At 31.7% G+C, this 26,245-nt stretch overlaps 3 protein-coding genes and 1 pseudogene across 3 annotated transcripts; 1 reads left to right on the forward strand and 3 right to left on the reverse strand.

Annotated features, from left to right (window-relative positions):
• Nucleotides 1–942: 942 nt before the first annotated feature.
• On the forward strand, nt 943–2,010 carry LOC148180943 (glutathione S-transferase 1-like). Its single transcript, XM_088034244.1, has 4 exons — nt 943–1,208; nt 1,261–1,461; nt 1,522–1,689; nt 1,743–2,010. Exons 1-4 carry the CDS (start codon nt 1,068–1,070, stop codon nt 1,881–1,883), a joined length of 651 nt encoding a protein of 216 aa, XP_087890370.1. The 5' UTR covers nt 943–1,067; the 3' UTR covers nt 1,884–2,010.
• Nucleotides 2,011–5,242: 3,232 nt separating this feature from the next.
• On the reverse strand, nt 5,243–6,400 carry LOC148180944 (uncharacterized). Its single transcript, XM_088044411.1, has 2 exons — nt 5,615–6,400; nt 5,243–5,563 (listed from the first exon to the last, which is right to left on the reverse strand). The coding sequence occupies exons 1-2, from the start codon at nt 6,398–6,400 to the stop codon at nt 5,243–5,245; spliced, it is 1,107 nt and encodes a 368-aa protein (XP_087900537.1).
• A 2,202-nt stretch (nt 6,401–8,602) lies between these two features.
• Nucleotides 8,603–11,051, reverse strand: LOC148180945 (uncharacterized). The gene is made up of 3 exons (XM_088044501.1): nt 11,045–11,051; nt 8,963–9,249; nt 8,603–8,914 (listed from the first exon to the last, which is right to left on the reverse strand). Exons 1-3 carry the CDS (start codon nt 11,049–11,051, stop codon nt 8,603–8,605), a joined length of 606 nt encoding a protein of 201 aa, XP_087900627.1.
• Nucleotides 11,052–14,303: 3,252 nt separating this feature from the next.
• LOC148180946 (uncharacterized) lies at nt 14,304–15,588 on the reverse strand (annotated as a pseudogene).
• Nucleotides 15,589–26,245: the final 10,657 nt, after the last annotated feature.

Consider the following 26,245-nt stretch of genomic DNA (forward strand, 5'->3'; position numbering starts at 1 on the left):
TCAAATAGTGGAAATTGGTTTGAGTTAAGGAACAAATTTCATTCCTTTGCCATTTTTTGCAAAATTAAAAATTAAAAAGTTCTTCGTTATTTTTTGTTTTTTTCGATTTTAAGAACACAGCTTTATAATATTAAAGTTTTAATTAAAGATTTATTTATTTTAAATTAAGCAAAAAATATTATTCCTTAGTCATTTTTTGTAAAATAAAAAATAACGTTTTTTTTCCTCTTGTGAACTCAATCCGGGGACATACTGTACATACATACCTACCTATCTATGTCTATGGAAGATTTTACAAAATATAAAGGTGTGAAAAAACTAAATTTATAAGTTATTCTTTTATGTAGGCTCAGAGTTTTTAAATTGGCACTAATATAGTGTAGAAACCTGAGATTAAAGATGTACCGGTGTCGACGTCATATGTTCTAAATTGCGGATTTTAGGGTAGGTATTTTACAAATTTAAATTTTGAATAATTTCCCCACTCGTACTTTTGTTATTTTTTTAACTTTATTTCATTCGTTTCGGTGTTTGTTGAAGGAAAAAGAATAATAAAAGCGGTCGTAACATTAAAAACCATCGAGGAGACTAAATTATGTATGTTTTTTTATGTAGAATTGAAAATTTTGTCAAAATGTAGTTCAGAAATCTTGTTTGATCAAACGTTATAAAAATTATTTGAATCAGTTAAGAAATAATAATGTTTCGAGCAGGGGAAGATACCTAATTTCGATTTTTAAACCGCTCTCAAATGCGTCAGGTAAGAATCAAATTACTCATAATTCGAAATCAACAACGAGCTGCATGAATTCATGATTCCAATATGAGCTCTAGTTTTAAATAGATCTTCAAGGCCACATTTTACCATTATGAGGTCTGAAATATCAAAAATATTAAATTTGAAGTGCCACGATGAAACTCAATAACCTTATCATCCTAGTTAAATGATTCTGATTATGCTTTAGATAAATTCAGATGACATTGAATTTTGTTGAAGTACGTTCAAAGAAACAGTACACGCGTTTACGTCATCCGAATTACCCATCAATTTGCACGCGACCACAACCATGGTTGTGACTTTGTACCATTTTCCAATAAGTGGCCCATCCCGTGCGGCGCTTCTGGCAGCCAGAGCTGTTGATGTTCCTGTTGATGTTCAGATTGTTAATTTAATTAACAAAGAACAACTAAAACCCGACTTTCTTAAGGTAAGCATACGTAATTAGAGAGGATGATAGCTTAGTTATCAGTAATTTTTAGATAAATCCTCAACATACTGTTCCTACTCTGGTCGATGGAGATTTTGTTCTCTGGGACAGTCATGCTATTGGACCGTACTTGGCTAGAACATATGGAAAAAACGATAGTCTCTATCCACACGACCCTAAAGCAAGAGCTATAGTTGACCAACGACTCTATTTTGATTGTGGTACTTTATATCCAAGAATTCGTCAAATATGTGTAAGTCAAGACTACTTAAGTGCAACTTTTCTACTTATATGTATTTTAATTTTTCATTAGCATCCAGTGATGTATCAAGGAGCGAAGGAGATTTGCGATGAGCATAAGAGTGCTTTAGATGAGGCTTTTCGTTTACTTAACGTTTTTCTTGAAGGAAATAATTTTGTAGCTGGGGCGCATTTAACGATAGCCGATTGTTCGTTAGTCGCTTCTGTCTCATCAATTGTTGTAAGTTGATCAGTGTAATGCTCATACTTAAGATGTGAAATGTTTTTTTATAGGCTGTTGGATGGGATCTTAGTCCATATTCTAATATTGCCTCGTGGGTTGCACGTTGTGCTTTAACAATTCCGGATTATGCTGAGAGTAATCAGGTTGGGGCTGACCTGTATGGAAAAACTATACGTAGTAAATTGGCATAGGATTTTTAAATATTAATTATTTATTCTACTAAAATATAGTATATTATAATACAAGTTTATAAGCAAGCCTTTAAAACACGCACTTACGTCGTAAGTGTTTTAAAGGCTCTTATAAACGAGTGTTATACGTTATTTTTTATTATTCCTATGCATTTACAATCCTTTAGGAGCATTGAAAAAATATGAATTTACCCAATAAAATTATCAAAAGTTGTTTGTGAATCGTTTTCGTAGAGACGCTTAGCAATTGTTTGTTTACATTGTTAAGCACATTTTTTCACGTTTGTAAAAAATCGTTCAGAAAATGAGTGAAGATATTAAAAGGCTAGCAGAACATGCAGAACTGCGATTAATTCTGAATCAACCCGACGCTGAGAAATATACTGGTCATGCTTTCCGACGAACTTCATACGATTATGGCAAACAGTGGTATGAGCATCGATGAGTTGAAACGTCAGGTGGGATGGAAATCTTCGAGTGTCGCTAGTGGGTATATTGAAGAATCCACTTCAAACAAAATAGTTGTTTCCAAACGCATTACTGGTGTTCTGAACACATCGGTTGCTAAATCAACTTCATCAAGAGCTATGGACGTCCAAGAGAAGAATAAAAATGGAAAAGCTTCTACTAGTTATGAATTAGAAGCAACTAACAACAGTAACCAGCTTAAAGCGGCGGGCTTTGAAATTTCAAACAATAATAATTGTAATTTTCATGTTTATTTATATTATAAATAAAAATTGGTCCTGACATTTCACTATTTCTTGTTACCTAGACAACTTTAAAGCTTAGGGCCAGTTTCATAATCTAATTTAAAAGCTCCTTTAGCTAAAAGGATTTTTAACTCAAAAATTTCGTTTCATAATCTTAAATGTTCATTTAAATCCTCCTTTAACATAAAGGGCCGACATCGACCATTTAACTTCTAAAAGACGCCTTTAAAGCAATTTTAACCTCAAAAAATAGTCGCATCTTTATTTACCTAGAAGTATGTATATTATTTTCTCACTTGTTCTGATCTACTAGTTGTTTGCTAAGTACACATTAAATTACATTTTAAATATGCTGTCATCGACCTCGGAAAGTTCATCATCAGAAGATGAAGTGTTTTTATTCGTAAGATGACCAAAGTTATACAAAAAAAGGAGAAATGCGGTGGAGGAATATGATGATTTAGATTTTTCGAACGGTTTCGGTTAACAAAACCTACATTCTTCAATTTGTTAGCACAAATTTAACATCTAATATCGCCTAGGACCAACCGGTAACTACATACTCTTTCAATCTATTTATTATTTATAATTGAATTATTTTTAGTTGGGCGCAAATAAAAATTGCATTTGAAAGAAATTATTTTCGATTAGGGAATTTTGAAAGTTCGGTTGGTGACAAAAGATGTAATGACATTTGTTTAACAAAATTTCAATTCAAATAATTACTGACGTTTTCTGTTTAATTTTGCAAAATTAGGTATTGCAACGTTTGCTTTTCTTCTGGTTCATTATTCTTCAATTCACATTTTCGTGATAATGATGATGATCATCATTGAGATTTTGATTCAACGTTCAAGTGTAACAGCCAACATAACCAAAAAAAAATACTGTTTTGCGTGCAATAAAAATAACAATTGTTTTTATTGTGAAACGCGTTTCATAATGAAAGTATTATTAACGCAAAGTAGAAAATTTATTATTATAATGCAGGTATAATAAAAAAGGAGTTTTATACGTATAAAAGCACTTCAAAAAATAAGTTTGCAATCAGGTTTAATTGATATGATAGTATTTTTTTTATAAAAGTTAACAAAAACATCATAGAAGCTTTCAAATCTATTGTACTATTTACGGAAACGATTTAGCTCGTCAAAACATTGGGTGGAGTGAATATAAGTGTAGTAAACGCTTTTACTTACAATTCTCTACTAAACACTTAGAAAAGAGTGAATAAAATTTAAGTTTTAGCTTAATCTAATAAATTGTAGTAATTAGTTTTAGATTGATCTAGTTTTTCCAGCTAACGCTTAAAATATGTGAAAAAAAACAAGTGAACACTGATAATTTTAAGCAATAACTGTAAATTTTTGTAGCATGCCTTTTTCTATGCTAAAAATTAAAAGTTGTTTCAGTTTTGACAGTTATGGCAGTGTTTATGCACGTTAGACAACTAAAACATTATTTTGAAAGAACTTCTTGAAGACCCAGCGATTATAGAAAGTTATATCAATTTTCCGAAAATTCAGTTATGTGGTTAGCAAACCATTTCTTAGGGGAGAGTGATGAAAAGCGAGGGGGTGCACTGACACCCAAAAAAAAGATGGAAATATTTTTACCATTTTTGAGTGATCCAGGTTTTCAAATGAGTATTAGACGCGAAGAAGGTGTGCATCATACAACTGTGTGCAAATCAGTTAGTGCTGAATTAATGAAAATATCGGAAAAAGCACATTTGTGGGTGAAATTTTCAAGAGGTCGTACCATGGACGAGCAGCAGCAGATATGGATAACAAAGTATCAGTTTCCAAGTGCAAGAATCGGTCATTTTCAACTAATAAATCAAATAAATAAAAGAGATAACTAATAAATGCGGTAGGTACTTCTCATTTATGGAGGATTTATGTATTGAATTGAATCACGAACGAGTCTTTGGGTGTTTAAGTACTCGTTTATGTTCAACCCAATACATAATTCCTCTCAAATTTGGCGTAGAGCTTTCCAATTTTTACAAATTATGACCTTGAAATGCGGTATTCAAATTAAATGAAGAGTAGGTATTTTTTTCTGTATTCAAACCGGTATTGCTACGATTTTAATCTACGTAAACATCTTTTTACATTGTGTTCTTAAGATGGCAGTTTTAGCTTATGTCGGTTTATTCACAAATGTGTCTAAGGTAATGCTACAATTTTCTAGTTTAAGCTGTTCAGTTGTAGCTCAAGCTTATTCACATAAATTACAGCATATGCTAATATTGATAACTAAAACTTAATAGTAAAAGCTAGTGCTATGACTAAATTCTTAAAGCAAGCTCTTCAGTTTTGTTCACTCCACCCATTAGCACGTAATAGATAATTCAACTTCATGTAGCTGCCTGCAACTTGCTTAAAATCACTTCAAAAAATTATATCACTTTTATAAATAAATTATGTCTTGTGTAGCTACTGGGAGCTTTTTTTCGGATGTCTCTCGTAAGTCTCACTAGTATAAAAATTCTGCACTCCGTTGAAACGTTAAAACTACACCGAAGCATCCAATAGAAATGCAGCAAAATCTGTACTATTTTTATTTTGTTTATTTTGACTGGTCTCCGTGAATATACCATACATATTCGAATTTTTCTTGGAACAATAACATTATTTCGTATTATTTCATATTATATTTACCACTTGCAGCCGACGTGCTACTACTTGTATCGTGCCCTCCTTCGAACTGAATCATTACAATTAAAAAAGTGATAAGGGCATTGAAAATTCGAAACGTCGTTTTTCTGTTGACATCATAAAACCTAGCGGCTGAAAAATTCGGGAAATTATCTTGTACCACATCAATAAATGACCGTATTTCGACACTTTCTTTCCTGTTTTCATTCAAGAATTTGGTTTCCACTCTAAACGCAACAGATAAAATGTTCTCAACTTCATGTTTTACTGTGTCACATAGGAAAATATTTATAAAAGTGCAAACCTAGAATGATATTGTTAGTACTTTTAAATGTTGTTTTTTGTATGTACTTACCAGATGCCAAAGCACCAGCAAAAAGACGTATAAAACTGTTTCTACAGAGGTCTTCGCTTTTATAAAAACTGCCTGCAGGGCCATTAAAATTTGTAAACTTGTGAATGATATGATGAGAAGAAAAGGCCATCCAAATATGTTGTTAAAGATTTCCGTGGTTTCGCCCAAAAGACAAATATCATTCTTGAGTTTTCGTAAGTGGTTGTAGTCGGATTTTAAAATTAAGCTCTCTGTGTTTTCTGACAGTATTTTTGTGATCCATTGGTATCGGAGGAGTAACATTCTTAGTACCACATGAAGCAGAAAATACATAACAAATTGTGCATAAAATTGAAGATATTCGATGGCGTATAGTTTATAAAATTCCCAGCCCATTATTTTTGTATACACATAACTCTCATATATTGTAAACGACCAGAAAGCAATATTTCCAATAAAAAAGTGACATACTTTGAGGTCCTTAATATAATACTGAGTCATTTTGAAATTTTTGATTAATTTAGACCATTCTAGTTTTTGTCGGAGGGTCCCGAAGATTGTCGATATGTTAAAAACAAACAATATAGTATCCAGAAGAAGCTGCACTGCAAGTCTTACATTGCTTAATTTTATGTACGATGGATATCTATAGAACGCAGATATAGAAACTCCCACTGTATAAATTGCAATGAAGAAGAACGCGTGAGGAGAAGTAGGAAATGTTGTTTTGGCGTGCTCAACTTTTCCGGGGGTCATGGCCAGCGTTTTTCCTACAGACAGAACTATATTTAGCAACTTGAAACTCATCTCACTTGTTATTTTCATCAAATTGCTTTGTTGTCGACTTGTATTGGAACAATCAATATTTGTGGAGTAATAAGTAATTAATTCTAATCCGGATTTATGTGGTTTGTGCTGTTAATGTACCCTACTTACTGATTGATGTGAGATAAATGATAATGATAACATATTTCTATGAATCAATATAATGTAAAAGCTATAATTTATAAAATTATAATAATCGATCGATGTATTTACTGAAATTTGTTGTGCGTTGCAGAAAAATATTCTGAAGCACGCATGAATTAATTGCTGTTATCATGTCTGAAAAAATGGTACGTTTTTTAATATGAATTACCTAGTTATGAGGTCACTCATAAAATCTCTATTTTTAATGTAAAAGAAATTGTGAATAATAAGATAACAAGTTAATGAGTAAGTTATTCTCATAAAAAAAACTGTCGCTTCGTTGCCTCAAATACTGTTTTGTTTTTAGATTTCGTTCAGCACATCACAGAGCGGCATCCACAGTATAAAATATTTAATCAAAGAAACTAAAAAGACTAGATTGTATTTAACTTGATTCGAGAACCAATGTCAGACACTTCTACCTATAAGAACCTGGGACTTAGATCATAGAAAAATAGAAAAGTTGAATATGAAGATCTAAAAATGTCGAATCCATGGACGAATAAAAAAATAAAATTACTATATAAGTAGTTGCAAAAGATGAGTTCAAAGACCAGTCATTTTAATAATAGCTTGGTATAAATTTTCGAAATTTATGACAAGAATCTAAAAATTATAAATAGCGTCAAAATTAAAAACAATAACTCAGAATAAATCAAGCAAGACTATTTATCAAACATATTTCACATAGGTACATACATCCCATTTTTATGTCAGTGATACTTATTAATTAAATTAATTCAACCAGCACAAAAAATAAGGAAACTAAAGCCAGAAATATTTATTTTAAAAGTGGAATGGCTTCTTGATTGCGTATCTGAAGTCTATTTAAGTCCATCAGGCTTAGATGGTGAAATATTCTTGAAAATTATTGTTTTTTGGTTTTATTGTATAGAAATCTATATTTTTTCATTTTTTGTTTGTCAGTGTTTTGAGAATTTAATTTAGTTTCCAACTACTTATAAAACTTATCGCTCGGGTTAGTATATACAGTCGACTTCAGGTAAATACAACTCTCAATAAATTGAAATTGTCGCTAATTTGAAGGAATTCTCTGGTCCCTTGAGATTCTCCCGTTAATCTCTATAAAATGAAGTCAAAGAAACGGCACCCTTTAATTTGAAGTAGGTAAGGTGGGAATCAATGCTTGCTTTTCTTTATGTTCTATTTCCAAAGAGTCAGCCAGTCGCAACAACAATGATTATCACATGCACGCCTGTTTCTTTAATTTTCATTGTCATGAGCTGAATGTATCTCTTTTTTTTGGTGCACTTAAATTGAATTTACGTGATTTTGTAGTGATGCGCTGACACTTTTTCTAGGATATGAAGCTCTTCACTTCTTCTTACTATAATAACAGCCACGGCTCCCAGAACGCATAAATATATGTACATATTATTCTCCACACTCGGTAATTTGAAATTTTTTCCTTGGCAAATCGCAATAATAAACATATCCGATAATTAAAAACTCTCGGTAATTTGAAGTTTTATCAAGGTCCTCAGGATTTCAATTTATTGGGAGTCGACTGTACCTCCAATAATATTTTTGAAAACTGATCTTATGTTAAAAAAAATAGTTTTCCATCTTTTTCATATGCAATTACATCGATTTTTCATTGTATTGTAAGGCATAATTAAATAAAAATCTTGCCTTTTCATTGGCGCTTAAATTATGATATGTAATTACCTAATTTTATCATTTTTTTTTAAGTAAACAAAATGTGATATTTTTTGTCATGTCTAAAGTTGAGCAAAACTAAAAACAAAGGTGAACAAGATGTACTCAAAAAATAGAAATATCCTGACCTAATTGAGCTAAACGATCTTCGGATTCAAAATTAGGAGGCAACTAATTCTATTACAGAAGTATCCACTGCTCCAGTAAAAATTTCGTCCAAAATTTGTTGACTAGTCACTTAATCAATATAAATAACAAGAATTTTCTAATATGTAATAATAGTTCATTTATTTTTGGATTAAAAAGGTGATACATACACAGAATACAGGACTTTGTTATATGCCTCAGTTAAATGTAGTGCTACTTCTGTAACTCGTCAGAAGTAGATAGTTTCTGATTATAAAAAGAACTTCCAGTTTCGAATTGTATCATTACAATTAAAAACGCAATAATAGCATTAAAAATTCCAAAAATAGCGCTTCTGTCTATTTGAAAAAATCGGTCAGCAATAAAAACCGGCGAATTTTCTTTGATAACATCGATTACTTGGCGCAGTTTCTGTTTGTTGAGTTCACTTGTAGAGTACTTTTCTAAACTAATAAGATGTTTTTTAACTTTATCAGCTTCATGTACAACTGCGTCGCATAGTAATATATTCACAAAAGTAACCCCCTAAAATCAAAGTATTATTTTGATACTAAAATATTTTTATATACTTACAGAGAGCCATACAATAATAGCAATTCTTGAAAATACTACAAGCAAATTTTCATTAGGCATAGTCGAAAGTGTATGAAAATATGTAAGCATTTGGAGACTTGTAAAACCAATGTTAAGCAAAAACAAGAACCCAAAAATGTCGTTAAAGTTGGTAATTCCTTCCTTTAGAACAAAATATTGGTTTCGTATCACATCTAATTGTGTTTTAAAATTTGGTGCGTCAGGTGTTATAGTCGGGAAAATTTGTGTTAATGCTTGATACTTTTTTTTAAAAATGTTTAAAATGACTGCAATTAAAAAACATAAGATAAACATTGCGTAAACTTGAATTAGTTCAAAAAAATGTTTTTTGAAAAAGTCCACGGTTTTCTTTTCTTGTTTCAATGTCAGAGATATGAACAGCAAGTAGCCGTGGACTGCCAAGTATGTACCGTTGGCTGAAATAAAGTATAAAATATCAGAAAGACAATTAACTGTTTCTTTTTCAACTTCTTCTAAAGTTCTAATTAGATTGAACCAACGGCATTTTTGTTTTATGGTTCCGAAAATGGCATGTATATTAAACCAGAACAATAATAAATCTAATAGAATTTGTATGGTAAATTTTATGGTACCCAAGTTCATGTAGTTTGTGCTTTTATGAAAGCTGGAGGATGCTACCCCACATGTAAAAAGTGTTGCCACAATATAAGCCTGCAGTTTGCAAGAGTTTTCTTGATGATATGGTATAATTGCTAGTACTTTGCCTGTTATAAGTACCAAATTTAGTAATTTAAAGTTCATAATAGTGTTGCGATATAAAGACTGAAAGCACATATGGAGTATTGGCATTAATCCACGTTTTGTGGTGCCATAGGATGTTTTAAGTATGTTGGCGATGGCAGTGATTAAGTATTGATTGTAGATTACTACTTAATTTTAACCTGCCCCTAAATTCGGGCTATTATGAAGTAAATATTTAAATGAGTCGAACAAAAATATACTATTGTTTTTATATTCATATGTTTTGTTGTGATAAACGGTTTCCGGGCTGCTTTACAAACATTATGGTCGATTTTTTTTTACGTTTATTGTGTACATTGTTTCGCATTCTATGTTTTTCTAAACATCTATTTAAGCAAACAATAAATTTGTGATAAAAAATAAAGTGCTATTTTGATTTGATTTCAAAGAACAATACTCTCCTACTTATGGTGGATGCGCCGGGTGAATAAAAATGAAAAATTGAGATAAATAAAAATTAACTTAATGCGATTTTAGTCCTTACATTAAAAATAGCTATTTATAAAAGCCGAGGTAGAAATAATGTATTTATTATCCATCTAGTCGAAGATGAGATAACAAAACATGTGGTCTAATATTTTTTTTATTTTTTATACCGGGTGTTTTCAAATTGCCGCAAAACATACAGCAGGATAGAACATGTTAATATAAAAAATAATTTCCATTAAAAAAGTTATAGCGCATAAAAATTGTGATTTATTTAAGGATTTTGTAGATAAAACTAGGAACAATTCATGTTGAATTACACATTAATAACTCGTTAACGAATTTTGTTCATAAAAATCTATAATTTCCTTCTAATTATGTATTTCAAATTTTTGAACTGAATTAATTTTATGAACTTTCTTTCAATTGTTGTCTTTTTGGCAACATACAAGTGTCCCAGAACTCGCGCCCCAGAGAAAAAGCGCTTATGGAGGCAACAATTCTGAACCAAAATTTCAAAACAATAATTTTTTAACTCAAAAAATAACCGAGATAAGACGAAAAAACTGTAGCCTATCTTAAAACTGAACAGAATTTGAAAATTGGTAACTATGGACACATACTATCATCCATTGGTCAGATGAACATTAGACTCTCGTTGCCTAGGAAATTGGGATGGCCTTTTACTCCACTTCTCGAATAAGCTTTTGGGATTGGTTATTAACTTTTTATCAGTTTTTGAATACTATTAATCTTAGTCAATTTTTATTTTGAAATTTACCATCTGTATTGCTGTCGGCACCCTCCCTTGCTCTATGAGGCGCGAGTTCTGGGACATCTTGTATATTGTCGAATGTATGTATCAATGATTACGCTTCATGTTGCGAGTGGTTACCACGACTAAAGTTCAATCTAATTGTTATCTTTTAATTTCATGAACGTAAGAATTGTAACAATGTTGCCAAATTATCTCTGATAAACAATAAAAAGAAATGCTCATTGTGAATTTCAGTTAACATTAACCTAGTTCAACATTCTTTTTAATTTTTTTGTAAGTTAGGCAATTTGAGAACACATTGTATAAGATTTTTTCTAATTCAACAACAAAAACGCTTCCAAATATATAAAGATTTTTCAAGATCGTCAGACTTTACAATTTTTCAAGTCAGTCGCGCAAAATTGCGTTGACGCAGTTGATAAGGCAACATCAGTTTGATTGGGGTTGCTAAGGCGCAATTCTAATTTGCAATGTCGCAACATGAAATCGGGCTCTTGTAGTTTTTAATTCGAAAAAGTAAATAAAATCTTGTGGTCTAGGGCAGTATTGATGCTTAACAAACATAATAATTTGGGCTGGTTTACAAAAGCTTTTTTTTCTTTAATTTCGATTAAATACTTAACATCATGTTAAAGTGGCATGTGATCGTTTTTCCGCCGATTAAATGTCTGCAATTGTCAAGTTATTGGCGAGATTATCATAATTTTAATGAAATTATTTTGTAAACCGGCCCTTCGTATTTTATTTTTCGTAAAATCATACCTATATTTCCATTGTTACGTTTTCGTTGTTACAGTTTGGACCATTCCATTTACAATTTTCAACCGAAGCTTTACTACTTTCTTCAAACTGAATTATTACAATCAAAAAAGTGACAAGACCATTAAAAATTTGAAACGTTGTCTTCCTGTTAACATCGTAAAATCTGGCAGCTGAAAAATTCGGAAATCTATTTTGTACCACACCAATAAATGCCCGGATTTCGACACTTTCTTTTTTTCTTTCATTTAAAAACTTGGTTTCTACTTTAATCGCTATTGATAAAATGTTTTCAACTTCTTGTCTTATCGAGTCACACAGATAAATATTTACAAAAGTGAAAATCTAAAATAATAGTATTAAGTACAAATTTCGATTTTCATAACCTACTTACAATATGCCAAGCCACCACCGAAATAAGATACAAAATAATTTCTACGTCCGTATAAATGTCGTCTATAAAAAATGTGTGCAGGGCCGTTAAAACTTCTAAGCTTGTGTATGAAATGATCAGAAGAAGAGGCCATCCAAAAATGTGGTTAAAGAGTTCGGTGGTTTCGCCCAAAACACAAATGTCATTACTGAGTTTTTGTAAATAATTAGTGTGATCAATTTTCAAAATTATTTTTTCTAATTTTTCTGACATTGTTTTTGTGATCCATTGATATCGTAGAAGTAACATTTGTAGTACCACATACAGAAGAAAATACATCACAAAGTGTGCGTACATTTGAAGAAATTCGATGGCGTATTGTTTATAAAAATCCCAACCCATTAGTTGTACATACACGTAGAACTGGTAGATAGTATACAGCCAATAGGCAATATTTCCAATTAAAAAGTAAGACGTTTTAGTGTCCTTAATGTAATTCGGAGTCAATTTGAAATTATTGATTAATTTACACCATTCCAGTTTTTGTCGAAGCGTTCCCAAGATTGTCCAAATATTAAAAACAAATAAAACTGTTTCCAATAGAACCTGTACTAGAAGTCTTAGATTGCTTAATTCCATGTACGATGGATATTTATAGTATGCAGATATCGAAACACCTACTGTATAAATTGCAACGAAAAATAACGCATGAGGTGTAGAAGGAAATGTTGTCTTGCTACTTTTTACTTTCCCAGGTGTCATTGCTATGGCTTTTCCCACATGCAAAACCATATTTAACAAATTTAAACTCATTTCACTTGTTTTTATCAAAATGCTTTGAAGTCGACTTCTTTTAATTCTAATATTTGGAAGCAAGAATAGATAATAGATCAATTCCTATCTTAATTTATTTGGTTAGTACACAGGTAATATATTGGATTGATGTATAACAATATTACGTATTTATCGAATGTTGAAAATTTGTTTCAGGATGTGAACCTACCTAATGGAAAATATTCTGTAACACGCATGAGGTAATTGCTTTTATCACGTTTGAAACAATGGTTTTATTTTAGAATATAAAATATGTACCTATACAGGGTCCGGCAACACTTGTGTCCACCCCTAAAATCGTCTTTAATTTTAAAGATAAAATTTTGAAACTTTGCATACGCTCATAGTTCACAAAGCTCTAGAAGCTACCGCAAAAAATTTATTTCTTATCACGGTTTGGTTGGCGTCGCGACGTCTAAGAAGTATAATTTTTAGCGATTTTTGAGTTTTTGCAGAAAAATTCGCGAATTCAATTTTTTTTCAACATAACTGTGATACATATATCTGAGTTTTTATTTTAAATCTAATACAAATTGTGTTTAAAATTTGCGAAATAAACGTTGTTTTATCAAGTTAGTTTTCAAAATTCTGACAGCGCAGTGACAAACTACATTTACACCAAAATTTCACAAGTCACTTCATTCACTCTTATAAAGGTTAATTTTGAATATCACGGGCATGTTGCACTTTATGGGCACCAGAATTCATTAATTAACATCGACAAGACGACAATTTCACCAAGTAAGACTTTTGTTACAATCTAAAGCGAACCAAAGGATAGATGTCATTTGTGACACAAGATGTTGACAGATGGGTGTAAACGTAGTTCCCAATTTTGACGTAAAAAAATTGGAAACTAACTTGATAAAACTGCATTTTTTTCTCAAATTTTGAAGACAATTTGCATTGAATCTAAAATGACAACTAAGTTATTTTTAACACATTTATAATGAAAAAAATTAAATTAGAGGTTGATATCACAATCCCTCACAATTAACTAAAAATTACATTTTTAAGGCGTCGCGACGCCAAAACTATTAGTGATAAAAAACAAATCTTTGCGTCAGCTTCTAGAGCTTTGTCAACTATGAGCGTATGTAAATTTTCAAAATTTTATCTTTAAAATTAAAGACGATTTTGGGGGTGGACACAAGTGTTGCCGGACCCTGTATACCTACCTATTTATAATATCTAAAGTCGACTTCTAACAGATCGAAACCTGTGGAACCACACACAAAGTTCAAATTACTGAAATGTTTGATTTATTGAAGGTTCGAATCATCAAGAAATACATTTAGAATTACTGAATTTTACGATAATGGTAACGAAAGTATGTATCTACAGATTTCATCTACAAACCAAAGGAATCACGCTGACGATATTACCATCTATAATTTTTTAATTTTAGCAACTTTACTTATATTTTCGTTGTTACGGTTTTGTTGGTACCAATTTGTGTTATTCCATTTACAACCTTCAATCGAAGCTGTGCTTCTGGTATGACGCTCTCCTTCAAACTGAATCATTACAATCAAAAAGATGACAAGTCCATTGAAAATTTTAATCGTTGTTTTTCTGGAAACCATAAAATCTAGCAGCTGAAAAATTGGGAAATGTATCTTCTAGTACTTTAATACAGTGTTTTTCAAAACTTTTTGAATACACTACCCCTTTTCAGGCTAAAAATTCTGGCGACCCTCTTGTTGGGCAATAGAAAGACAAAATTCGTAACATAATTAAAATACTAGCCCATCCTTCTCACTAAAATTGTGTTTTACTGTAGTGAACCATGTTGAACTTTGGCTTTTTTCTTTTGTCGGCGACCGACAGAATGAAAAACACCTCTTTAATAAATGCTCGTATTTCACTTTCTTTTTTCCTTTTGTACAATTTTGTTTCTACTTAATCGCTAATGATAAAATGTTCTAAACTTCTCGTCTTACTAGTGTTGCTACGTCGCAAACATCTTTAGCGACGTCGCTAAATAACTTGAAATTGACCCCTATGTCTAAATAAATGTTATTTTTAAAAAATGTGTCCAGGGCCAAACTTGTAAGTTTGTGTATGATATAATCAGGAGAAAAGCCCATCCAAGAATGTGGTTAAAGAACTCGGTAGTTTCGCTCAAAACACAAATGTCATTCTTGAGTTTTTGTAAGTCATTATTATGATCAATTTTTAAAACTTTTTTCTGAATTTTCTGACAATGTTTTTGTGTTCCATCAAAATCGGAGAAGTAACATTTGTAGTACCACGTAGAGAAGAAAATCCCAACCCATTAGTTGTACATACACGTAGAATTGGTAGACAGTATACGACCAATAGGTAATATTTCTAATGAAAAAGTGAGAAGCTTCGATGTCGTTGATGTAAATAATACGGAGTCAATTTGAAATTTTTTATTAATTTACACTATTCCGGTTTTTACCGGAGCATTCCCAATATTGTCCAGATATTAAACACAAATAAAACGGTTTTCAAAAGAACCTGTACTATAAGCCTTACATTGCTAACATGGATGTACGCTAGATATCTAGAGAAAGCAGATATCGAAACGCCAACTGTGTAAATTGCAATGAAAAATAACGCGCGAGCAGTAGAAGGAAACGTTGTTTTGCCGTTTTCTACTTTTTCAGGTGTCACTGCCAAGATTTTTCCCACATTTAAAGCCATATTATTGAGCACTAAATCTACTTTATAAAATGACGGTAATCGTTATATTATTTTTTTTATTAATTTACCAAACATTAAAAATTTGTTCGAATTATTTTAAGACACGCATAATGCATAACTGTGTTTAATTTCAGTTTAGAATATAAGTTATCAGTTTGATGAATTTGCCATTTCTTAATAGGTACATTACACAAGCAAGATACAGTGGTGGCCAAAAGTAACAGGTAGACATCTTGGAAGGTATTTTCTCAAAAATGTAGTAAATTTAGATGTGAGTCATAACAAAATAGGCATAATGTAATTATGATTACTGTGGGTTTCGAGTGACACTAATCAAGCAAATAAACAAATTGACAATGCTTCCTTTAGGAAGTTGAAATTACATGTTTTAGAAGACCTAGAACAAGTTTCATAAAACGTAGTATACCAGAGCTCATATGTTAAATTACTGAGATAATTTATTATGATATGATACTAAGGTGATTTACAATCATAATTACTTTAGTAAACTTACAAATATAGTAAATTATTTTGATAACTCAGGTTAGGTTTATGAAGTAAAAATTTAAGTTTCACTAGATACAAGATAAATTCCTGTACAATTAATGTTACATGAAATTTGACCGGTTTCAAATTGTATCATTATAATTAAAAAAGTTACAAGAACCTCTACCATACCAAAAATTGTTTTCCTATTGATAACAAAAAACCGGGCCGCATAAAACTCTGGAATATTATGTTCTACATCAAAAATAAATTGTTGAATGATTTTCTTATGTCTATTGGTCTCAAATAACACGTATTTTTTAAAGTTGTAAGTATTTTCCAAAATTTGATAGGCTTCGTTGGATATAGCATCGCATAAAAGAATGTTGGTAATCGAACAGACCTGAAATGTACAATTATTTTCAAACTAAACACTTTCGTACCGGTAACCTCTTACACAGTGCCATATTATTAGTATAACACAATTAACAATCGTTTCCGGAGTATAAAAAGTTCCAGCAGATATACCATGTAGATACGTTAAAGTTTGAAGAAAAAGGAATGCAATGCTAAATAAATGGGGCCAACCGAAGATTTTGTTGACCATGTTAACTGCCTCTTTTAAAAGATGCATTTCGTAGTTAATTTTGTTTAAAAACTCCACTGATAAAAATAGTTTTTTCTTTTTCTCTTTCTTAAATAGATCTTCCAAACGATGGGTAAGAAGACGATAGTGTTGCAATAACATTTGCAGAAAGTTGTACAAGACAAAATTTACAATAAACATTTCGTAAGTTTGTAGATATTCAATCGCAAATTGCTCGTAGAAATGAACACCCATTAGCTTATGAAAAATTAAGGTCATGTACAACTGATAGAAACAAAATCCAATATTAAAGATTCCAAAAATGAGAAATTGGAAATTTTCGTTCATTATCCTATTAGTATCAACTGTTTTGAGATTTTGTATTAGTTTATACCATTCGTTATTTTTCCAAAGAGGTGCCAAAGTAGTGTAAATATTTGATATGTATAACGTCGAGTCTAAAAATATTTGAATTACTAGTTTCATTGTGGGCAAATAACAGTAAGAGGGTAATCTATAAACTGTTGATATTGACAATCCAATTGTTAGAAAAACGGCCATCGCATAGTGGTACATTCTTTGACATAACGTTTCTTTTCTTGAACTACTGTGTCTGGGAGTTACAGCAAAAATATGTCCGATTTTAAGTAAAAGATTTAATAAGCGAAAACCCATTTTAGCTTGGTTATTCGTTATGTTCAAAATCTGTTTGGTGTAATAAATAAAATGTGTAACATTCAATTATGTACTTATTGTTAACCTTACATTCGAACGAAGCATAAAATAGTAGTTATTATGGAAAAATGTGGTGTGAATTATCAGGTGTTCTTGTTAGGATTTTTGAAAGCTTTGGATCAATCTAATGTACCTACCTATCTAAATTTAACTTCAATTATTTGTGAATTTTTGACGTATAGATACACATTTTTGGTGGACTGAAATTATTTTTTATCATGGTAGCATTGCTATCGAAACGCGCGTCAGGATTTTTTGACGAAATTTGGTGTTTAGGAATGAATTGTATTTTTGATAATTTTTGTCAACGCCAAGATTTGATCAAATAAATTTCTTTGAGGGAAATATCAATCAAGTAGTAGTTTTGTTTTTCGTATTTTACACTTTTATATTATCAAAATTCAGAGTATTTGTTTCAAATAGATTTATTTACGTTTAATTTGATATAGGACCTCCTGTACAATTAACATTACACGAATTTTGACCTGTTTCAAATTGTATCATTATAATCAAAAAAGTCACAAGAACTTCAACAATACTGAAAATGGTTCTTCTGGTGAGAGCAAAAAACCACGCAGCGTAGAACTCCGGAATATTATTTTTTACATCAAAAATAAATTCTTTAATAATTTTGCCATTTTGTCCCTTATTTTCAAACAACTCGTGCTTTTTAAAACTGTATGTAATTTCCAAAATTTGGTAGGCTTCGGTGGATATTGCATCGCATAAAAGGATATTGGTGAAAATGCAGGCCTGAAATTATAATTTAGTCTGATTTCATGCTTCTAAAAAGACATGACAACTTACACAATACCATAATATTAACATAACGCAACTAGTTATTGTTTCTGGAGTATAAAAATCTCCAGTGAAGATACCGTGCAGATATGTTAAAGTTTGAAGAAAAAGGAATGTGATTCCAAATAAATTAGGCCAGCCAAAGATTTTGTTAGTCATGTTGACTGCTTCTTTCAAAAGATGGAGTTCGTAGTTTATATTGTTCAAAAACTCTAAAGAGTAAATGTATAGTAGTTTTTTTGTTTTCATTTTCTTGAATAGCTGTCCCAAGCGATATGAAATAAGGCGATAGCGATGCAACAACATTTGTAAAAAGTTATAGAAGATAAAATTTACAATAAAGAATACGTAAATTTGCAGATATTCAATAGCAAACTGTTGGTAAAATTTAATACCTATAAATTGGTGAAAAGTGTAAGTCATGTAGGACTGGTAGCAACAAAATCCAATATTAAAGAGTCCGAAAATTACAAACTGTACAGTTTCGTTCATTTTCCTGCTGTCGACTTTTTTTAGATTTTTTATCAGTTTGTACCATTCTTTATTTCTCCAAAGAGGCGCCAAAATAGAGTAAATGTTTGATACGTATAAGGTCGAGTCCAAGAAAATTTGAATTATTAGTTTTATTGCTCGGAGGTGACAGTAAGGGGGTTGGCGATAAACTGCTGATATTAATAATCCAATTGTTAGTAAAGTGACCACTCCATAGTGGTACATTTTTTGATATAAGTTTTCTTCTTTTAGAATATTGTGTCTTGGAGTTACGGCAAAAATATGACCGATTTTAAGCAAAAGTTTTAATAACTGAAAACCCATTCTAGTTGGGTCACCTCTTTTAAAATTGGATTGATGTTTTACTATAATACTACACTAAATAGTTGATACCACATTAGAAGGATGCATAAAATAGTAAGGTTAGTTATTATAGAAAAATGTGGTGTCAATTATTTTCAAGTGTTTGAAAGCTTCGCATAAGTTTAACTTCAATTATTTCTGTTTTTCTATTTATTAAATAAATTAATTTTTCTATTTTGGTGCTCTAAGTAAGTTTACCGTGAGTTGGTACTCCTGTCAATTGCTTGTCAAAACTATGAGATTGATTCAATAAACTGTTTAATGAAAAAACAACAAACACTTAAATGAAGTTTTACCAACTTTCCCAACCGTTCTAGGAAAATGTCACTAAATAAAAAAATTTTTTTCAAAGAATATTGAAAATAAATGCCTCGATAAAAAAATAAAAAAAAAAACACAGTTTAGCGCACTTGTCTGTTTTTTACGAGACATGTCCGCCTAATCCACCTCATTTCTAGTAGTCAAAAAAAGATTAACCTTGACGTAATTGTGACAGGCGTAAAAGTAATCGTCTTGGGGAAGTTTGTCAAAACATGTTAATCATTATTTAAATCTGTAATTCATTTATTAGTTAATGTGATATGTTGACACATTACACTTTCCACATATTTACACAGGAGACTAACGTATTTTGACAATAATTGGCCACAGCAACTAGAATATTTTTGAATTTAGGTAAATGTTTAACCCAAATTCAAATTTAGTTATAACTTAAAAATGCTTAAATAAAATAATACAGGGTGAACCCGAATAAAGTGCAAAGATTTTAACCACAATATCAAACACCGCTGTAGATAATGATGCTGCAAAATAAATCAAAATTTGAATGGGGCAAAACCTTACCCAGATTACCCGTTATTCTATGCTTATGGGACTGAATTTAATTTCGGTTTCTCAAATATATAATAACTTATTATTTATGAAAAGTGAAAACATGTATGGGTTATATATGATGTGTTCATCTCATTTTCATAAAAAGTTATTTATATGTATAATTAAATAATTAGGTAGTTGAGAAATTAAAAATGTAGTAAAACACATTATAATAATTCAACTGGGTTAAGGCTATATGGTGTCTACTAATTTACCCTTTTTCATGGGCATGTTCCATAAAATATTTTGTCTGCTTTTACCGAACTCCCAATTATGCTAGAGTGGAATCCAGCTAGAAATTCACGTGGCAATCATTTTACTGCATTCACTATGGTTCAAGTGGCATACAGCAGAATATTTGTCGACTGTTGCGTACTTCTTTTAACCCACAAAACATCTGTACTACCTTCAAATATACCAGTTTAAATTTGCTCAGAAAGACGCGACGTTAAGTGCAAGGTTTAGTATGACCCTATTTACCGATCTTTACTCATAGATTTACAAATCTCTCTACTTAGACTGTGAAGAACACAAAATGAAGAAGTTTCAACAAACACATTGTATGTATGTATGTATAGTCACCACTACATATACAGGGTGATGAAAAAAAGGCGCCCATGCTACCTATCACGTTGCAGCTAATTGTTTCCTGAACCCAAAATTGAAAACCAAAACGAAATTTGTGCTTTTTTAACTAAGCTAGAAGCTTTCTTTCATAAATGATCAAACTCTGTTTGGATAAACTTTTTATAACAATTTGATTGTTATCACATCACATTTTTTACAGTTAATGATATTCTGTATCACAAAATTAAACTTTTAAAAGTACCATTTTTTGGCTTTATAGAAAAATTTTCAATGTTGCAACGTGAAACTGCTGTATGTAAAATTTTATTAGAAAGGGTTGAGCAGCATTGCTAATTTTCTTTTGAAAAAATCCCTATTGTGAAAATAAATGTGTTTAAATTAATTTTGCTTTAATTTTTGAGATGGCTTAACTGAAAAGGACATGCTGTTTCCACTCATGGACGCCTTTTTTTCATCACACTGTATACAAGGGTTTGATCAGATGTAGCTCAAAACTTGACTTGATGAATATCATACTTTAATTTGAATACGATATTTCTATTGAATCAACTTTTATTAACATTTACACACATCTTTTGAGTGAAAAGTCAATTCAAATTGAATCATAACAATTAAAAATGAAAAAATTGCGTTAAAAATACCAACAAAAGTCGTTCTGTTGACAACAAAAAATCTAGCTGCAGAAAACAACGGAGCATTATCTTGTAAAGCAGTTATAAATTTTCGAAACTCTTCATATTTCTTCTTGTTGGAAACAAATTTTTCTAACTTGCATGCTTCTGCTATAAAATTCTCAGCTTCGCCACACACAGCATCACATGAAAAAATGATTGAAAATGTGCCAACCTAAAAACAAATCGGTCAGGAGTTATTTAAAAAATTGAACTTACATTGTGCCATAAAAGAACAGTGATGTAAAATGCTGAGACTTTAAAAGTCGTCAATTTGAAAGAGACGAGCGTCTCTATGTAAACAAGAGTTTGTAAACTCGAAAAAGTAATGTTTAGAAGCATTGTCCAACCAAAAATGTTATTTAAAATATCAACAGATTCTTTAAGTAAACAAAAATTGTATTTCATGTTCTTAAGATGAAAGGATAAAATTGTTGTCTCCGGTTGTTGAACATTTATAATTAATTTTATCTGTTGTTTGAGATCTCTTCTTAATTTTCTATACCGCACAATTAACATTTTTAAAAACACATATAAAAGAAAAGTCACAATAAATTGGTTATATAACTGCAAGAACTCAATTGCAAATTGTTTATAAAAAATTGAATGTTTGTAGCCTTGAGTTATCCAACACATGTACAATTGGTAACCACAAAAAAATATGTGACCACTAATCAAACACTTATAAGTGTCTTTTTCTTTTAAGCTGATGCGATCTTTTAATAATCTGAGATTTTCCAAAAGTTTGTACCACAATGGTTCCTTTAGGATTGAGCACGAAATTGCGTAAATATTTCCTATATACAGTGTGGTGTCTAAAAGAGCTGCAACTATTATTTTCATGGGCATATACCGCATATAGAACGGTATGCGATGAAATTCAGAGTAGCCCAACCATATAAAAAGAAATATCAGCATAAAATACGAGTATTTTTTTTTTGAAAAATGCGTTTTTTTGTGTTTTTGGTAATTTGGAACAATAGCCAAAATATTTCCTATGTTAAAAAGAATTTTTAACAATGCGAAAGACATTTTGGTGAATATTAGAAGTATTTACCCCTAAACTAAAATATATTTATTTTTACTTTGGACAAAGTAAACAATTATTATTAAAACAGAAAATTGGATTGCTAACAATAATTGCTTGTTATTCTTGTGTAAATTTCTGCTAAAGGTTAAATATTGACTAAACTCATTCGACATTTTCAATAAAAATCAAAATTTCTAAGTGGTTTTTATTATTAAGTACATTTTTATTCTTAAACTTTGAATTTAGTTATATTTACATCATAAATTCTCAATGACACACATCTGTTGAACAAAAATTCACTTCGAACTGAATCATGACGACTAAAAACGAAAAAATACCATTAAAAATACTTAGAAAAGTTGTCTTGTTAACAACGAAAAATCGGGCCGCTAGAAAGTACGGATAATTATCCTTTAAAGCAGTTATAAATCTTCGAAATTCTTCCAAACTTCTCTCTCTTGTGTAAGACATGTATCTCTCCAAGTTGCATGCTTCTGCTATCAAATGCTCAGCTTCATTACATACTTCATCAGACAAAATGATGATTGAAAATGCTCCAAGCTAGAATCATTTTAAAAATTGTCTACTTAGATTAAACAACTTACGTTGTGCCAAACTAAAGCACTTAGAAAATAGACCATTATTTTAAAATCCTTCAGTTTAATTTTTATTAGTAGCACCAAGAAAACCAAATTTTGTAAACTGGTGAATATTATAATGAATAGCACTGGCCAGCCGAAAATATCATTAAACAAATCAATCGATTCCCGAAGTAAACAAAAATCGTATTTTATTTGGTTTAGATGCAAATGAACAACTCTTTCTTTTGTCTGCTGAATTTTCAAAACTAATTTTGTTCGAATACTAAGAATTTCTCTTAATTTCTTATATCTAACTAATAACATTTTTAAGAACACACAAATTAAAAAATTGATAATAAACTGATTGTAAAATTGCAGGAATTCAATGGCATACTCTTGAAAAAAAACCACGTATTTAAACCCGTCAATTGCCCAAGTCATATAAGATTGATAACTGTAAAAGAATATGTTGGTAAAAATAAATAGTTTATACCCGACTTTTTCTTTTAATTTAGTATGATCTTGTAATATTTGCAGGTTTTGGAGCAATTTGTACCACGACGGCTGCTTTAATATCGAACATAAAATTGGGTACACGTTTCCTAGGTACAATGTGGCATCTAAAAGACCTTGAACAATTCTTTTCATGGGTTTGAATTTCATGTAACTTGGGAAACGGTGGTATATGGAGTATCCCAAAGTTATAGTAATAAATGTTAATATTAAATAACTATAAACCTTCTGACAGAATTGTGGTTTTTTACTCGGTTTGAATTTTGGTGTAATCGCTAAAATATTTCCTACTTTAAAGACAACTTTTAACAGTTGAAAAGTCATTTTTGTTGGAATAACTTTAAGGTTTTATTGGGTAAAAACTTAGTTAAATGAAATTTATCATCAACACACAATGAAATAGTACGTAACTAATTGTAAGTCAAAGCATGTTTGTTAGTTTAGTCCGTAACAGATTATAATTGTTTGTTATTTTAACCTGAAGTATATGTATATGGATTGTTATCGTACTCTTATAAAAAAGTATGCCGAAGGTAGATTAAAAAATTGACAATTGACGTCGTTGAAGTTAGCGTCATTTTACCGGATTCAGTTTCTTAAATTAAACGCCGCAGTACTTCGCCTCAAATGACGCATGCATACCGGTCGCACTTTTCACATGCGAATTTCCACCGATCGTCGTCTTTTTTTCACACAATTTTTGACCAAATGACACCGTAATGACCTTCTGCCCCATCTTCAATCAAAATTTTCCTTCTACATGAGAACAAAGTGGTAAAACTCAACCCTTAACCTAACTAGAAAATTATTATTCATTTCAACCTTCAATAGTAATGTAGCTTCATAAATATGACATCGAAAAATTACAAATAAATCACTTAGTAATCTCCCATATCGCTTATACTCCCACCACCCGTCAGAGGGAGGCAATCTCAACCCCTCAAACACCACCTCCCACTATTTCGAAAAATCCGCAATGTAGCCCTATGAATTTGAACTCGAAAAATTACAAATAAATCACTTAGTAATCTCCCATATCGCATATACGCCCACCACCCGTCAGAGGGTGGCAATCTCAACCCCTCAAACACGACCTCCGACTATTTCGAAAAATCCGCAATGTAGCCCTATGAATTTGAACTCGAAAAATTACAAATAAATCACTTAGTAATCTCCCATATCGCATATACGACCACCACCCGTCAGAGGGTGGCAATCTCAACCCCTCAAACACCACCTCCGACAATTTTGAAAAATCCGCAATGTAGCCCTATGAATTTGAACTCGAAAAATTACAAATAAATCACTTAGTAATCTCCCATATCGCTTATACTCCCACCACCCGTCAGAGGGTGGCAATCTTAACCCCTCAAACACCACCTCCCACTATTTTGAAAAATACGCAATATAGCCCTATGAATTTGAACTCGAAAAATTACAAATAAATCACTTAGTAATCTTCCATATCGCATATACGCCCACCACCCGTCAGAGGGTGGCAATCTCAACCCCTCAAACACCACCTCCGATTATTTTGAAAAATCCGCAATGTAGCCCTATGAATTTGAACTCGAAAAATTACAAATAAATCACTTAGTAATCTCCCATATCGCTTATACTCCCACCACCCGTCAGAGGGTGGCAATCTTAACCCCTCAAACACCACCTCCCACTATTTTGAAAAATACGCAATGTAGCCCTATGAATTTGAACTCGAAAAATTACAAATAAATCACTTAGTAATCTTCCATATCGCATATACGCCCACCACCCGTCAGAGGGTGGCAATCTCAACCCCTCAAACACCACCTCCGATTATTTTGAAAAATCCGCAATGTAGCCCTATGAATTTGAACTCGAAAAATTACAAATAAATCACTTAGTAATCTCCCATATTGCATATACGCCCACCACCCGTCAGAGGGTGGCAATCTCAACCCTTCAAACACGACCTCCGACTATTTCGAAAAATCCGCAATGTAGCCCTATGAATTTGAACTCGAAAAATTACAAATAAATCACTTAGTAATCTCCCATATCGCATATACGCCCACCACCCGTCAGAGGGTGGCAATCTCAACCCCTCAAACACCACCTCCGACTATTTTGAAAAATCCGCAATGTAGCCCTATGAATTTGAACTCGAAAAATTACAAATAAATCACTTAGTAATCTCCCATATCGCTTATACTCCCACCACCCGTCAGAGGGTGGCAATCTTAACCCCTCAAACACCACCTCCCACTATTTTGAAAAATACGCAATGTAGCCCTATGAATTTGAACTCGAAAAATTACAAATAAATCACTTAGTAATCTCCCATATCGCATATACGCCCACCACCCGTCAGAGGGTGGCAATCTCAACCCCTCAAACACCACCTCCGATTATTTTGAAAAATCCGCAATGTAGCCCTATGAATTTAAACTCGAAAAATTACAAATAAATCACTTAGTAATCTCCCATATCGCATATACGCCCACCACCCGTCAGAGGGTGGCAATCTCAACCCCTCAAACACCACCTCCCACTATTTCGAAAAATCCGCAATGTAGCCTTTTGAATTTGAACTCGAAAAATTATAAATAAATCACTTGGTAATCTCCCATATTGCATATACGCCCACCACCCGTCAGAGGGTGGCAATCTCAACCCCTCAAACACCACCTCCGACTATTTTGAAAAATCCGCAATGTAGCTTTTTGAATTTGACATGGAAAAATTACAAATAAATCACCTAGTAATCTCCCATATCGCTTATACTCCCACCACCCGTCAGAGGGTGGCAATCTCAACCCTTCAAACACGACCTCCGACTATTTCGAAAAATCCGCAATGTAGCCCTATGAATTTGAACTCGAAAAATTACAAATAAATCACTTAGTAATCTCCCATATCGCATATACGCCCACCACCCGTCAGAGGGTGGCAATCTCAACCC

Source organism: Gnatocerus cornutus, chromosome 1 (assembly GCF_029298725.1).
Source record: "Gnatocerus cornutus isolate USDA-ARS CGAHR chromosome 1, icGnaCorn1.1, whole genome shotgun sequence".
NCBI classification, from domain to species: Eukaryota; Metazoa; Arthropoda; class Insecta; order Coleoptera; family Tenebrionidae; genus Gnatocerus; species Gnatocerus cornutus.

Coding starts and splice junctions, on each gene's coding strand:
- LOC148180945 (XM_088044501.1), bottom strand. Junction 8,915..8,962: donor CTATTATTGTATGGCTCTCT/GTAAGTATATAA, acceptor CTTTGATTTTAG/GGGGTTACTTTTGTGAATAT.
- LOC148180944 (XM_088044411.1), bottom strand. CDS start 6,400: ATGAGTTTCAAGTTGCTAAATATAGTTCTGTCTGTAGGAAAAACGCTG. Junction 5,564..5,614: donor TGCTGGTGCTTTGGCATCTG/GTAAGTACATAC, acceptor ATATCATTCTAG/GTTTGCACTTTTATAAATAT.
- LOC148180943 (XM_088034244.1), top strand. CDS start 1,068: ATGGTTGTGACTTTGTACCATTTTCCAATAAGTGGCCCATCCCGTGCG. Junction 1,462..1,521: donor CAAGAATTCGTCAAATATGT/GTAAGTCAAGAC, acceptor ATTTTTCATTAG/CATCCAGTGATGTATCAAGG. Junction 1,690..1,742: donor CTTCTGTCTCATCAATTGTT/GTAAGTTGATCA, acceptor GTTTTTTTATAG/GCTGTTGGATGGGATCTTAG.